General features: G+C 38.9%; 1 protein-coding gene across 4 annotated transcripts in view; it reads right to left on the reverse strand.

Annotated features, from left to right (window-relative positions):
- The window catches only part of Unc5c (unc-5 netrin receptor C), a 355,465-nt gene that overhangs the window by 65,664 nt on the left and 273,764 nt on the right, over nt 1–16,037 (reverse strand). For all 4 annotated transcript variants that reach the window (XM_060392629.1, XM_060392628.1, XM_060392626.1 and 1 more), the window contains 3 exons: nt 8,073–8,253; nt 3,558–3,725; nt 1,044–1,208 (listed from right to left, as the gene is read on the reverse strand). In XM_060392629.1, the coding sequence (XP_060248612.1) occupies nt 1,044–1,208; nt 3,558–3,725; nt 8,073–8,253 (514 nt within the window). The remainder of the gene's footprint in view (nt 1–1,043; nt 1,209–3,557; nt 3,726–8,072; nt 8,254–16,037) is intronic.

Below are 16,037 nucleotides of genomic sequence, written 5' to 3' on the forward strand. Positions count from 1 at the left end.
TGTGGGCAACATGATTAGGTATCTGTACTTTAAGTAAGATGTGTTTTAAAAGATCTTTGTGTATATAGACTCTCAAAAGTAAACACAGTTGCATAAATATGAAAACAAAGTACTTGTCCTTAAATAACAAACACAAATACTCCTCTGTGAATGCATCTCATTACATATGCAGGGTGTAGGAGGAATGTCAACACTTGGCTACCACTAGTTCAGATTCACAGCAGCACATTGTTTAATCCATTTGCCCAGACAATTCTATGCATTTTTTTTTTCATGGTCAGGAAAAGAGATGATACATTCTGAACATCTAAGAGCTCTTCAACACATGGTTGGGTGTTTGCAAGCATTCAAGGCAAGCTACCCTTTCACTGAAAAAATTCTATGCATAAGACATGAAAAGAAGAGAGTAAAGCCCATTCCATCCAGCATATCACATGAACCAACTTCTACACTCATTAAAAGTCATTTTATCAATAAAATTCTCCTCGAACAATCTAAATTGTACCCAGGATGTAATTTCTAGCAGAGACTCAGCACTTTCAAGTGGTTGTGAAGATATTCTTACTAAAGATTTATTGTACATTCGTAAAACTACCTGCAGAAACATTTATTGTCCTTGTATATTTTATATTTCATGATGCTGGTTCATTGCCAGGCATGAATTACAAATAAATAGCTCACTTGTTGGAAGACATGCTTTGATTCTACGAGAAGTTTAAGGTACCCTTATATGAAAGGTAATAAAACTGAGTTTAACGGTTCTCTGGTCTAGAAAGAATGACCACCCCTCCCTGGCTGTGGGTGAATTGTTTCTTGCTTGGGTGAAAGCAACACTATTTGTCACATTGTTAATTTAGTCATTTATTATTCGGTCTAGTTCCTGAGAGATTGGCTTTTTCCAGTTATGAAAGAAAGCTGGGGCTGAGCTGCATCACTACAATTTTATTATTATTTAACCTTCTCAGTTACTAATATTTCTTCAAAATATCCAAACGGCATGGTCTCAGCCCCCTTGGTGCCTGCATTTCTTAACTTTCACTTACCCTGCATGCATAGCCCATCAGTGCAGTTCTTGGATTGCAGGACCAGGCCATCACAGTCTTTGCCTCCATTCTTGGGGGCTGGTGCAGTACACTCCCTCCTGCGCCAATGGGTGCATTCAGTTCCACAGGTCGACCATTTACTCCAGGAGGTCCACCTGCCATCCACTGCAATGAGAAAAGCCAGCATGAGGTCAGAAGGCAGGTACTTCAAGGGTAAAAGAAGCACGGCTCAAGTCCAACATACTAATAAGAACAGACGAACGTACATGAGTGAGAACCTGACATCCTCTTTAGCCTTTAGTGAATGAGTCATGTTCCATCTGTGGGAGTTCTGTGCATTTCCTCCCATCCAATGGGTCACAGAAGGCATACTGAGAAATATTAGGAGCTACGTAAGAAAGCCATTACACTTCTGCTTTATCCATTATGAGTGAGATGTCTGGATACTGTGTTGATGATTTGAAAGTTTGGGTTTTTTTTTTATTATTATTAAAGATTCTGTCTTGTCATGTAAAGAGTGGAAACAAACATGTATGAGATTTGGCAGCAAAGGATGTGTAATGTTCAAGAAACACATTCATTCTCTTTTCTCTTTCTTCTCCCTCTCCCCTGTCTCGACTTCTTTTTCTATTTTCTTTTTGTCATCCAGGCCTCTTAATTTGGCTCAAACCTTTGCTATTCCTTCCTGTAAAGACAACATTATTTGTAGCTTATTTGATGATTCTACTCCTATTTGATGGTGTAGACATTTCTATTCATGTTGAAATAATATTTCAGTAAATCCACAATTTTAGCAGTGATATGGTTATTCAGAATTGACCCAATTACATTCTAATTTTGGTGGATTACTTGTAATAAAGATCAGTAATAATGAGCTGAGATATCTCTATCTTGAGAATATACAACTTGATGCTAATTTGAAAAGTAGAATGAATTGTCATACTTCAAAATGAATCATTTTAAGTATAACAAAGAAATAATATTAAAATGTTAAACCAAGTTTAAAAGAGTTTGATTTTTCCATGAAATACACAAGTGATTATGATTACCTAAAATTCCACAAAAAAACAAGGCCAAGTATCATTTATTGAACCTTTAAACCTCTCAAATCTGAACACAGGGAAAAAAAATATAAATTTTAGTAGCTTACAGTGTTTGGCAAATATGTCTTATTACTGAGTAAATATACTATTCATAATGTGTACTAAGATATAAACATGCCTATGTGCAAAATTAAGGAACACATTACTGTTTCCATAATACCAAGTCAGCCATACATCAACTTTCAGTTACCCAAAGCAATATTTGCTTTGCTGTAAAACAACAATGGGTGCCTGTTACCTAAATTACTGGCACATATGTACATGTGTGCATGTTCTCTCTGTGTGTGTACACACATTGTTCTTTCAACTTAAATTAGTCAATGGACTCTGAATTACAAGAGTCAGAACTCAGGTGAAATAAGGGACAGTGTTTGATAAAACCCGAACTTCTAAGCTTACCTACAAATCAAAATGTGCTCCATAAATAAGCGCCCTCAGCGGTTCAGTGCAGGAAGCCATTTTGATTCTTGGAATCAATACTTGAAAATATAACCCGTAGATTACATGTTTCTCTCCCCCCACTTCTGAAGAATGTTTTATCAAAGGGTGAACAGTAAAAAATTGGGCAAGGCAAAAAGAGCTAAGGAGCTGTGTATTCAAACACTGATCTTGATAACAGAATTCCTAACAATTGAGAACACTGTATTTATGGATTACTTCGAAACTATTTTAGCTTAACTTCACGATATGTTATATGGCTAGGTATTTTAATAGGCTTGGGATTTGGTTTGAATTTGCCTAACTATTAACCCAAATTTACCTAGAGTCAAGAGCTGATAGAAATATGAAATACCACAAGATGATTCCAAGTGGCAGAGGGACACTGCAAATAATTTATAAGACAGATGACCAAGATGTAGAGATAATGAAGAGCTGGCTATGTTGTATTTTCCAAATCCATTATCTCATATGTCACAAAGCTTAGACTTCCTTTTAATTCATTCCAAATGTTTTATTTGCCACTGCCCAGAAACTGATACCACATATCAACTATTCCAGTTAAAACAAACAAAAAACATTTTCTAAATTTCAGCTCCTATTAATTTTCATGTTTTTTTGAAGATCAAGGATCATTATTTCTAACATTTGTGGTTTTCAATGCTATTCATATCATTTGAATTAAAGGATTGCAAACCTGCCTTTAGCAGTTTCACTGAGAAACATAGGATTGTATTATAGGATTGTATTAATGGGTGTTTGGTTCTCTTATATAGCATGCTGCATGTTTAGGTGATAAAGTTAAGGATCCTTTTGGAGGAAGCTTTGACTTCTCAGCAAGGTAAATGCTTAATGTAGAATGGATTTAGATGTTTATCACATGTTTCAGTCAAGGTTGGGTTTTCACATCTAATTCTAGTGCACATTTTCAGAACAGTGGAAGACCACTGGAAAGAGAGGATTGCTTGCTTACCTGGGCACAATGTGGTACATGCAATTTTCTGCACGCTCTGGCCCTCACAGAAGGCCCCTCCATTGAGTGGGGCTGGGTTGGTGCATGTTCTAGTGCGTTTCTGATATCCTCGCCCACAGCGGCTGTTACACACAGACCACTCTGTCCAGGTGGACCAGCCCCCATTAACTGAAGGAGACAAACCAGAGAGGGTGGGTTAAACACATGGGGATGTCCAGCACACACAAACCACCTACAGCTTACAGACCAGAGTCATTCCCCATGCTACCATAAAAGAGTGAGATCTCAGTGCTAGAAAACCACAGATACCAGCTCAGAGATTTGTTGTGTAGCTGAAGAATCTAAACACAGATATGTAGAATTATTTTCCATGAGCAACACACTTATAAAAATAAATAAAACTATGTTCTTTTTTCCTTGGCTAATATTTTTTTAAAGAAAATACATCCCCTTACCTAATTAAACTCCAAAAAATTTTACATTTGACAGTTTATCTCTCACAATAAATGTTTACTTCCTGATGCCAAGGCTGGGAGCCTAAGCATGGGAACTAAATAAAATCACTTTGTCTCCTTAAAAAACAAACGATTAATTATTTTTCTTCAGCTTTTGCAGACTTCACAGCTTTTCAAGGAATTTTATCCAGTTACACAAACCCACATGTGAACCCAATTACAGAATTAAATCTTATAGTATTCAAGTTTTCAACAAACTGTCACTCTGATTGAGCTGGCAGTTGGTTAGTGCATTTGAAATGGATTCTCATCTGTGCAGAAGGATAATCATAGTATGCAATGGAGGGTCAGTATCTATGTGACATCTCATGCAGAAGGATAATCAAGGTATGTGATGGAAGGTCCGTATATGTGTGACTGTAAAAGCAGAATCCCACCCTACACATAGTATTCATTTCTAGACATCTCCCTATAGAAAAGATATCATTATTTTAAACAAATTATTTTGCTAATGTATGTATTGTTTATGTAATCTCTTCAATGAAGCAATTTTAACCATGAATTATTTGCTGGTAGTAAGACACTGTGGAACAAACACTTTTGTCTCCTGGGGTAAAGAAGAGGGTGACCGACTGAAGCAATATAGACTTTATACATGCAAATAATTTGCCACAAATTATATTTTCTAGAAAATCTACTTACTCATCAGAAAATAAATATGACTGTGTAAGTATTTTGTAACATATGTTTAAATGTAGTAGTAATAAATAATTAGAAGCATCTACGATGGTAAAAAAGGAAAATGTTAAGTTGTATATTTTCATACCATTAAAATGATGGAAGAGGAATTATTTAATAAAACATGAGTATTTAACATTGAACATTAAATAAAAACATATATAGGTTTGATTTTAATGTACTATCTATGCATAAAAAATACTAATGGTATCATAATAATTTTGAAAACACTATCTGTAGATGACAGGATTAAAGACATTTTCTACTGTGACCTTTTCTGTGTTTTCCAAATTTTCTCTATTAGATATATATTTATAAGCCAAAAGTAACAGAAAAACAAATATGAAACAGATTCAGAAGAAATAATAATTTCATATATATAAGTAAATATAATCATTTATATTATATATAATATATATATATTTCTGTGGACTATGAAACCCAGTACATGAGCCTTGGGCAATTTACTTTATAGAGCCATGAAAAGCACAAACAGTTGACAGGTAGGGTTTCAGCTGGAGCTCCCAAATCAAGTTCCCGACTCAGCTTTCTAAAATCATAAATGTCACGATGTTGTCATGTATGGTGCTTACTAACATGGAAAGCTAAGAATATGAGTTACAGCTACAATTACCAGTCTGTTGATATTCTAATGTGAAGTGAAAAATCAGAAACTTTTAGACATTCATTCATTATTTATTGCAGATACTAGAAACATCCCCTCATTTTACAGAAAAAAAAAAAAAAAAAGAGAGACTCTAAGACTATAGGTTCAAAAGCCAGATGGTTATTGATCAAGGTGTAGCTGCTTCATCTTTGGTCCTGGCCCTAATCTAAATAATGATGTTATTTGTATATTATCCTTTATAATAACAATGTACTCATTGCATTTGCAGGTATTGAAATCATGCTATATAGAAAGAGATTTTCATTTATATGAAATAGAATATGTCTGTTTATAGTGTGCCTTCATTAGTTATTTGCAATTGGCACATACTATGATTGGGCCCCATTGCTTCTCTGTATTTTAAATGCTGTTATTCAAGTGTTTCAGGCAGTTTATATTCAGATAAAAAGTACAAAACAATTTCTTGTGATTTAAGAAATGCAATGCCTTACCATTCAACTTAGCCATCATCTGGACTAGTAAATTAAACCCCAGAGTAATCAGAGAATTATAAAATAAAACAGAATGCTTTTGTCCCATAATTAAAATGGCAGTTTTCAAGTATTACTATGTGCAGCCACTGGAATATCACAATGGTTTCTGCTCTTGTGACTCCTCATCTTGGCAGTACACAAGCACACAATGTCCTGCCGGTTAGGAAACCACTTCATCTCTATATTTTCAGGTTTCTTCTCAGTATGATATGAGACTTAAATTGATAGGATGGATCAAGTAAAAAACACACATGTGAATCCCAAACATGTTTATACCTCATAGAGACATCATGAAGAAGTAAGTCACCACAAGGGCCATGAGCACTAAATGTGTGTGTGGAAGTGGTCACAGGAAACGTGAGATAGGTAAAGGTTACTAAGAGTTAAGAGTTACTAAACCTACGTCAGAGTACAGGGAATCATATGAAAGAAGGGGAGTTAGTATGATGGGGAAAGGATAGGAGCTCCACAATGACCAAATAGATCTGGGCACAGGGTCTTTTCTGAGACTGACATTCAACCAAGGACCATGTATGGATATAACCTAGAACCTTTGCTCAGATGTAGCCTGTGGTAGCTCAGTAACCAATTGGTTTCCCATAGTGAGGGGAACAAGAACTATTTTTAACAGGAACTCAATGACTGGCTCTTTGACCTCCCCACCCCCACCAAGGGAGGAGCAGTCCTGTTAGGCCACAGAGGAGGGCTTCACAGCCAGTCCTGAAGATACCTGATAAAACAGGATCGGATGAATGGGGAGGAGGTCCCCCCCATCAGTGGACTTGGAAAGGGGCACTGTGGAGATGAGGGAGGGAGGGTGGGATTGGGAGGGAATGAGGGAGCGGGACACGGCTGGGATACAGAGTTAATAAAATGTAACTGATAAGAAAAAATAAAATTAAAAAAAAGAAAAAGAGTTAGTTGAATCAGATCTCTACAGAACTCTCCTGCTTTCAACTTTTCTATCCTCAGTGATGAGAATTTTATGTTCTTTTTAGGGTATGGGTGTTGGCAACTTTTCTTGTATTTAAGTCAAAGGAGGAAAGTCAGGGTGATCTCTTTGGATCTGCTCTTATTGAATTGCCTTCAACTTAAAATGGTCAAACAGCTGAAATGACACATTCTTTGGCACCTCATGTTATCTTAGTCTTATCTCCTGGAATAACTGCCAGGATACTCTTAGAGACAGTCCTCCCTTCACAGGCCATCAGAGTCCAGGCATACTGCAGACTGCTCAAGTAGGAAGGGACAGCTTCAGTATTTTCTGAGTAGAGGAGAAGCCTGGGTTCCTTGTCCTGCAGGACACCTCACCTCAAATACTTGTTCAAAGTCTTGGGGTTTATTTTCCTCTGTGACAAAAATCAATATAATGAAGATCCAATGTTCCAAGAATTACGTAAATGCACAGTGTAACTTCTTAGTGTACAAAAGAGTTCAAAGCATAGCTGGGGCATGAGTCACATTGTGAAACAGCTAGCGGAGCTTTGAATGCTGGCGGCCTAGGAAAGAAAGGGCATTGAAGCCACACCAAAATGGGCTGTGCACCCGCTTGACACTTGAAGAGAATCTATAGATTCAAGAGATGAGCAGAATGAGAGGGCCCAGAATGTGGTAAATCCTTGGCCATGCTGGGAGAATGACAGTCCCTTTACCACAATTGTCTTTATTATGGCTCTACAGTCCTTGGGTGGAGGCCAGTAAGCAAGTTACTGGGGTAGGTAGGCACCAAGTGTGTTTATGGAATATGTTGGTTTTTATATTTCTTGTGTGTCTGTACTCCTGGGTCTGAGACTAGATTCAGAGAAATGTCGTTGGTCTGTCTTGACCTTTGTTATCTCCCCAAAACTCAGTCAGGTCTTGCTGATACTAGTCCTCCCTGAGGAATGAGGCCTCTGAGAAACAGCAGACACTTGGGTAGGTTTCCAGAAACTTCCAAGGCTCAACAGATAATAAGCTTCATCACTCTTTTTTTTTTTTTTCTTCATCACTCTTAAGAACCTCCTGGAAAAACTTAAACTTACTGACCATGCATGAGGCTAGAAGGAATGGTAGTGGGAGTCTAAAAGTATTGGTAGCTGAATATTAGAAAACAAAATAGTGCTAATTAGTGAGGACAAACAGCTTGACAGGTGCTGGACAGAAACCCTGAGAGTTCTCTTACCATACACGATGACAGTGGCTGTGGTGCTTTTCCTCTTAGCAACAATGTTTTTGGCAACACAGGTATAATTTGCCGTGTCTGAGAGCCGGGCCTGCTTGATGATCAGGTTGTGATCGATAGTAATATAAAAATTCCGATCTTCAACAGGATCAATTATGTCCTCATTCTTTAGCCACTCCACCTGAAGATGCACAAGAAAATTTGATAAAGCCCCCACCTGGGCCCCTTGCATGGCTGCTTGTCCCAACCTGGGGTTTGTAGTGTCTATAACATTGTTTCATGCTATGAACTGCTGCCAAGCAGAGGAAAGCAACTTTCCGAGGTCATATTGGGTATCACTCACCTGCCAAACCTGCTGACTCTGTCTGCACTACATTATTCTCAAATGTCAATGAACCAGGTGGGAAATACAAGGCTCAAATTGTTTTCACTTTGCCCCGCAGGCAGGAATGGAGAATGAGCAGTGCCAAAGAGAGAACCCAATCAAAAGTAACAGGCAGAGCATTTCAAAATGAACCCAAACCTTTTGCTATTTGATTTGTTTACTCTTGGCAACTTACCCGCTGTTTTACAGAAAAGAATATGAGGCTATAAAGAAGCTCAAAAGGCATTTCAGACATCATGAAGTTCTAATAAAGCAACATTCAGATGATTTACCTGTAGTTTCTCTGCAACATATGGATTAAATTTTCCTGGAACGGCACACACCTTAAAAAGCAGCCAAACACAAATTTGGAGATGGGCATAAGCCAAAATATTCGGGGGATGGGGAAGTCTCCCCACCAACCCCAACACAATCCAAATAGCCCATAAGTCACACTCAAGTCTCTTTTTGAATCCTTCTAGTATTCAAATCTTTGGCTCACAGTTTGCTTTTGTAGAATCTGGCCTAAGACACGACTATTCTACACTGTCAAAGCATTGTTTTGCTATGCAAATACTATTGATTTAACAACAGTAGTGGTGTCCTTGCTAAATAATGGCAGAGAAATAGTCTCATGAAAACTGTCTTTCTGGAGGGCAAACTATTTTTTATCCTGGCAAATCTGTTTCCCTGTGAACCAGATTTTCCATAAAAGAAAACAAGAGTGATATTTGCTACAGTTAAACTTTCCTTTTGCATTACAGTGGATGTGGACACAGGTAACCTTTAGTAGGAAGGAGTCAGTACTGTTGCCATTTTCAAAATCTTAAAGTGCTTCTTCAGCACTGTAAGAAGTTTAGAAATTAATCTCTAAATCTGACAATGAACTTCACACAGCACAGATCTAAGTTATGTCTATAGTGTGAGGGACTGTCAGGTATAATTCTTAAATCCATAGAAGAAAAACCAGCATTCAAAGGGAAAACCAACAGGCAACCATACTCTGAGAAACAGAAGTTGATGGGGTACAGATGAGAGTCATTATCTGCAAACATGTCAATTTGGAAGCAGTTAAACATTCTTGATATGTGCACTAATGGTAGGGAGAAAGAGAATGGGATCCATTTAAAACTGGATTTTTAAATATGAGTTTTGCTGTCAGATGCAGCCCATACATGATGCCTGTGGCTAGCTGCAATATATTTATATATGTATGAATATAAGGTCCTAAAACATTTACTATTAGATATCTAATTGATAATATTGATAGTTGCTTTATTATTTCGTGGTCTAGTCTTGGCCTTGGTTACCTGTCTGTGATGGTTTAAATAAAAAGGGCCCCATAGGTTTATAGGGGGCTGTCATTATAGGAGGTGTGGCCTTGTTTGAGGTGTGGACTTACTGGAGGAGTTTATTTTGCTAGGGGTGGTCTTTGAGGTCTCAAAAGCTCAAGCTCAGGCCTCGTGGATCATTCACTGTCTCCCCTGCTGCCTGCGGATCAAGATGTAGAACTATTTGCTTACCTCCAGCACCATGTCTGCTTGTATGTCACCATGCTTCCCACCATGATGATAATGGACTAAACCTTTGAACTGTAAGTCACCCCGGTTATATGTTTTCCTTTATAAGAGTTGCCATAGTCATGGTACTCTTCATAGCAATGGAAAACTTGACTAAGATACTGTCTCATCTTTTATTTTTATTTCTAATTAATTTATTTTTATTGATTACAGTTTATTTACTTTGTTTGCCAGCTATAGCCCCCTCCCTCGTCCTCTCCTGACCATACCCTTTCACATCTCCCATGCTGCTCCCAAAGTCCACTGGTAGGGGAGGTCCTCCTCCCCTTCCTTCTGACCCTAGCCTATCAGTTCTCATCAGGACTGGCTGCATTGTCTTCCTCTTTGGCCTGGCTCTAAGTCTGGGTTCCCTAAAGGTCAATGGGACTGTCCCTGACATGAACTCAGTGGCTGGCTCTTTGATCACCTTCCCCTGAAGGAAGACAATGCAGTCAGTCCTGAGAAGATTTAATTGGCTAGAGTCAGAGGGAAGGGGAGGACCTCCCCTATCAGTGGACTTGGAGAGGGGCATGGGAGGAGATGAGGGAGGGAGGGTAGGGTTGGGAGGAATGAGGGAGGGGTCTACATCTGGGATACAAAGTGTATAAACTGTAATTAATATGAAAAATAAACATAAAAAAATAGACGTCCCATCTTAAAGAACACTTTCTTGCAAACTGACAGTGGGATTGATCATTTTGTACTCAGAACAAATCATGTCTCAAGTGTCTGTTTTATTATCACTTTTTAAAAATTAACTTATTTTTTTAAATAAATTACAGTTTTTTCACTTTGTATCCCAGCTGTATCTCCCTCCCTCAACCCCTCTCAATTCCACCCTTCCTCCTTCATCTCCTCCCATGCCCCTTCCCAGTCTGATAGGGGAAATTCTGCTCCCCTTCCCACTGACTCTACCCTATCAGGTCTCATCAGGACTGGCTGCATTGTCTTCTTCTGTAGTCTGGTAAGGCTGCTTCCCCTCAGAGGGAGGTGATCAAAGAGCTAGCCACTGAGTTCATATCAGAAATAGTTCCTGTTCCTCTTACTAGGGTAACCACTTGGAGATTGAGCTGCCATGGGCTACATTTGTGCAGGGGTTCCAGGTTATCTCCATGAATCATCCTTGTTTGGAGTATCAGTCTCAGAAAAGACCCGTGTACCTGTGTTTTTTGGTTCTGTTGTTATCCTTGTGGAACCCCTCTCCAGGTCTTTCTATCCCTTCGTTCATAAGATTCCCTGCACTTTGCCCAAAGCTTGGCTATGAGTCTCAGCATCTGCTTTGATACCTTGCTGGCAAGAGTCTTTGAAAGTCTGTGGTAGGCTCCTGTCCTGTTCCTTGTTTTCTCCCTCTTCTGATATTTGCCTTTCTGAGTGAGGATTGATCACCTTACTCAGGGTCCTCCTTCTTGATTAGCTTCTTTAGGTGTACAGATTTTAGTATGCTTATCCTATATTATATGTCTAATATCCACTTAAAAATGACTATATACCATGTGTGTCTTTCTGCTTCTGGGATACCTCACTCAGGATGATCTTTTGTAGTTCCCACCATTTGCCTGAAAATTTCATGGTTTCCTTGTTTTTTATTGCTGAATAGCATTCCATTGTATAAATTTACTACAATTTCTGTATCCATTCCTCAGTTGAGGGACATCTGGATTGTTTCCAGATTCTGGCTATTATGAATAAAGCTGCTATGAACATGGTTAAGCAATGTCCTTGTTGTGTACTTGAACATAGTTTGGATATATGCCTAGGAGTGTTATAGCTGGATCTTGAGGAAGCACTATTCCTAATTGTCTGAGAAAGCACCAGATTGATTCCAAAGTGGTTGAACCAGTTTACATTCTCACCAGCAATGGAGGATGGTTCCCCTTTCTCTACATCTCTCCAGCATGTGCTGTCACTTGAGTTTTTGGTCTTAGCCATTCTGATCAGTGTAAGGTGAAATCTTGAATGCCATGCCTCAGACATACGGATTCTCTTTTCCTTGGACATGTCTTGAGTTTATATTCTTCCCTACAACATCCCTGTCAGTCACTGTTCTATGTATATGTAGACTCATAAATACCAACTGAGTTCTGGGGTGCAGTTCTCTGATGCCATAAGATCATGTGGAATCTTTCTTCTGAGATTTTGTTTGAATTTTTGGTCTCCTTTGTCTGCATTTTTTTGGGGGCTTGTGTTTTCCCTGCTCATTTTTTTTGGGGGGGTGGGGGGAGCTTCCTTAAAGAATGACTTACATTCAACCCTTAGGCTCATGACTTGCCTCTGGTTTCTCTATGTAGACTGATAATTTGTTTAACAACAGTGATGCTATCCTAATCACAATTGGCATAAAGAGATACAAAGGATATATTACAAACTTCTAGTTTATTTGAAGAGTTTATTACACGGAAAAAAAGAATTCCATTTGCACAATTGAAAAAAGATTTTGAGATTCTGGCCTGACTTTTTGGTGCATGATTGTTTTGTTTTTATACATACAGACACGTATTCTTTCAGTGTTTCCATTAGTGTTGGAACACATAGGACCTGAGAAGAGCCAGGTTGAGCTGAATGCCTCCTGCACTTGAGAAAGTGCACTCACACTCTCCTCTAATGATTGTGTTGACCACAGAATTTCTGCTTTGAGCACTTTCCTGTTCTGGGCTATCTAGTGCCCTTGCAACAAATGGTGGGTAATAGTACTAGAATAGAAAAGAAGAGGGAGGCTCTCACAAAGTTTCACACTCCCTGCACTCCTGTAGCCCTGTATCACAGCTTCTGCTCTGAGATCAGACCCCGGTATGAACAGTTTAGGGCTTTTCTGCTGTGACAGGCAGCAGCACCATCTAGAATTCTACCTTATTAAAATGTCTACTTTTTTTCTTCCCCATCTAAACTTTATGCCTCTTGACATCAGTGTTTCTTCTGAAGTCTTCCCAAGTGGAAGGGACTTGGTTTCCTTAGTGGGTCAAACAGTTGAACCTGGGTTTGGGTAAGTGCTGTATTTTATACTGTTGCTTCAGATTTTTTCTTTTATCAATCCTGCTTTTCTTCTCAGGCATCATGTATCATCTGATATCTTAATTTTTTTTTTTTTTTTTTTTTTTTTTTTTTTTTTTAGCCATCTAGAGGTTTCTTTACTTTATCCAGCACAATTTCTGATAAGACATCTTACTTGTTGGCCCTGCCCCTAGTCTGGATCTATCTGCAACAAACAATTTTATCCTCTTTGTAGAGGTTTTCAACTTTGGCTTACCGATAGGATGACTTGGAGACTGTTTCTAATGTATCAGTTCTAAATTTGACAGGGAAAGTAAATCTTCCCCAGAAAATTTAGGATTCTCATTCTAAAGGGTTCTATGATCAGTGTTTTTAAATCTCACTCAGTGGTTATATGTTATTGTTAGATTATTGACTTTCAGTGAGAGATCTCTAGACTGATAGTGCTAGCACTACCCCAGGAGCAAGATGGAATGCACAATCCCATGTTCTGCCCAACTGGACTCATTGATCCATGTCAAGCACCTGGACAAGAGCTCTGGGCACCACTTTGTACAATGACATTTTGGAAACACTGGTACAAATTTTGTCCTTACCAGTACATGTCACCCACCTGTGGATTCAATGTCTAATATCCTCTCCTCTCACCATTTTGCTATCACCCATACCTCCTTTCTTTAGGGGTCTTTGCTCAACATCTTTCACTAGAATGTCTCCTCTGTTTTATTTCTATTCTCTTCCAATTTTATTTCTATCCTTTCTGTATGACAGCAGAGTCCAGGGTCTTTCTAGCTCACTCATCCTCCTCAACATCCTAGATCCAAGTTGTTTCACCACCTTGATTTCTTCTTTCTTTCTCTCTTCTACTCAGATTCACTTTGTGATGAGCTCATTGCATCTGCTGCAGATGACTCTTGAGTTTATTTCTAATCCAGACTCCACCCCTGGTTTCTGGGCTCATATCTGCTGCCTTGTAATGTGCTCAGTTATCTGATAGTATCCTAAACAGACTGTTCTACCCTGCCCTTCCTACCCTCTCAGCTATCCCAGCCAAGGCCATGTTCAGCCTGTAGCTAGTGAAAGATGCTCCCTGGGTGCCTATTGCATTCTTTCTTTCTCTGACCATTAATTATATGTTGCACAGCAAGATTCTAACTCCTCCTCACCCCCTACCATCCACTTCCTTCCAAGTTTCAGTCTCCATTTTCCTCCTGAATTGCAAGAAGATTCTTACATCTTTCCTTCTACATTTCCTCTTGCTCCTCAATATATGGGGAGACATTAGAATCTCCCAAAGCATGCTACACCATATCTCCAGATCTCCAATGACTCCTTAGTTAAACCAATGTCAACCCCAGGTCTTGACAATGAACTAGTGTGGGGCCCCATTCTGCCAGAGGCCTGTTGCAAAGGCCTCAGTGCTAACTGGTGTGTTTTTGGCAGGAAGATACTGAATCTGCTCGTGCCTCTACATCTGCATGAATCAACCTTCCCTGACGTCCCTCATGCTGTGTCGTTCTCCCACCTCTGAGCATATTCTTGTTTTCAGTATGTCTGTTCCTGGTCAGCCTTTGTACTTTCAGACCCCGTTTATTCCTATATCCCAACCTGTACCCTTCTTTCTTTTATTTTCTCCATCTCATTTGCTAAAATTTAACTAATTCTGTTTCCCTAACATGTAAGCTATATGGATTTTTTGATCTACTATTTAGTTGCTATGTAGCTCAAGCTGGCCTTGAATATATGATCCTCTTGCACAAATATTTTTTTAAAGTACTATAATTACAGTCATCAGCCACCATGCCAAGCTTTTCTTTTTCTTTTCTTTTCTTTCTTTCTTTCTTTCTTTCTTTCTTTCTTTCTTTCTTTCTTTCTTTCTTTCTTTCTCTTTCTTTCTTTCTTTCTTTCTTTCTTTTCTTTCTTCTTTCTTCTTTCTTTCTATGACTTTCTTTCTATTTCTATCTTATGCTCTGGAACTGGCCTATAGACAATGCTTAGCCAAGATATCCTCACATATGAATGAAAACAGAACACATAGTGGAGTGAAATTTGTTATACACAATTTTAGGTTTTTATAAGAAGACTTATGTTCATATGTCAGAATGAAGACTAAATATTTTTAGGGAGGACCATCCCCTAAAACATGATTTTAATTAAGTAGATTTAACTATGGCTAGAGTTCTACTGGGGATTGAGAATTCAAATCTCCAATGCCTTTGAAGATAATTGCTTCACCTCTAGGTGGCTTTATCAGAGAAGCATGAAATAGAAAATGACTTCCAGTTACCCTGAGGAAAACCTCCCAGTGCCTGTTGCCATCTGAATCCAAGTCTATCTTTCCTATCATCAGTGAGTCTTTCTTCAAAGGTGACATGTCTACACAGTATATGTTAAACCTGTGTAACTTCTGGGGAATTAAAAAAAAAAGCTGGTTGAGTAACTTCTACAAACATATCTAGAAATCACAGAATCTGTTTGCAAAATAGCTTCTTAAGAAGTTGAGTCCACCTCTTTCCTAAGATTCCCTGCACTCTTCCCAAAGGTTGCCCTAAGTCTCAGCATATACATTGATAGTCTGCAGGGCAGAGCCTTTCAGAGGCCCTCTGTGGCAGGCTCCGAACTTGTTCCCTGTTTTCTCCTTCTTTTGATGTCCATCCTTTTTGCCTTTCGGGATGGGGATTGAGCATTTTAGCCAGAGTCCTCCCTCTTGATTAGTTTCTTTGGGTGTACAGATTTTAGTAGGTTTATCCTATGTTAAATGTCTATATGAGTGAGTATATACCGTGTGTGTCTTTCTGCTTCTGGGATAGCTCACTCAGGATGATCTTTTCCACCATGATCTTTTCCCACCATTTACCTGTGGGAAATAGTAAGATCTGGAGAGGACAGGAGTTCCACAAGGAGAGCTAATTCTGATCCTAATTGACTAGGATCAGAAGAAAGGAAAAGAAGACCTCCCCTATCAGTGGACTTGGGGAGAGGCATACGTGGAGAAAGGGAAGGAAGGGAGAGATTGGGAGGGGAGGAGGGAGGGAGCTACGGGGGGGGATACAA

Source organism: Meriones unguiculatus, chromosome 10 (genome assembly GCF_030254825.1).
Source record: "Meriones unguiculatus strain TT.TT164.6M chromosome 10, Bangor_MerUng_6.1, whole genome shotgun sequence".
NCBI lineage: Eukaryota > Metazoa > Chordata > Mammalia > Rodentia > Muridae > Meriones > Meriones unguiculatus.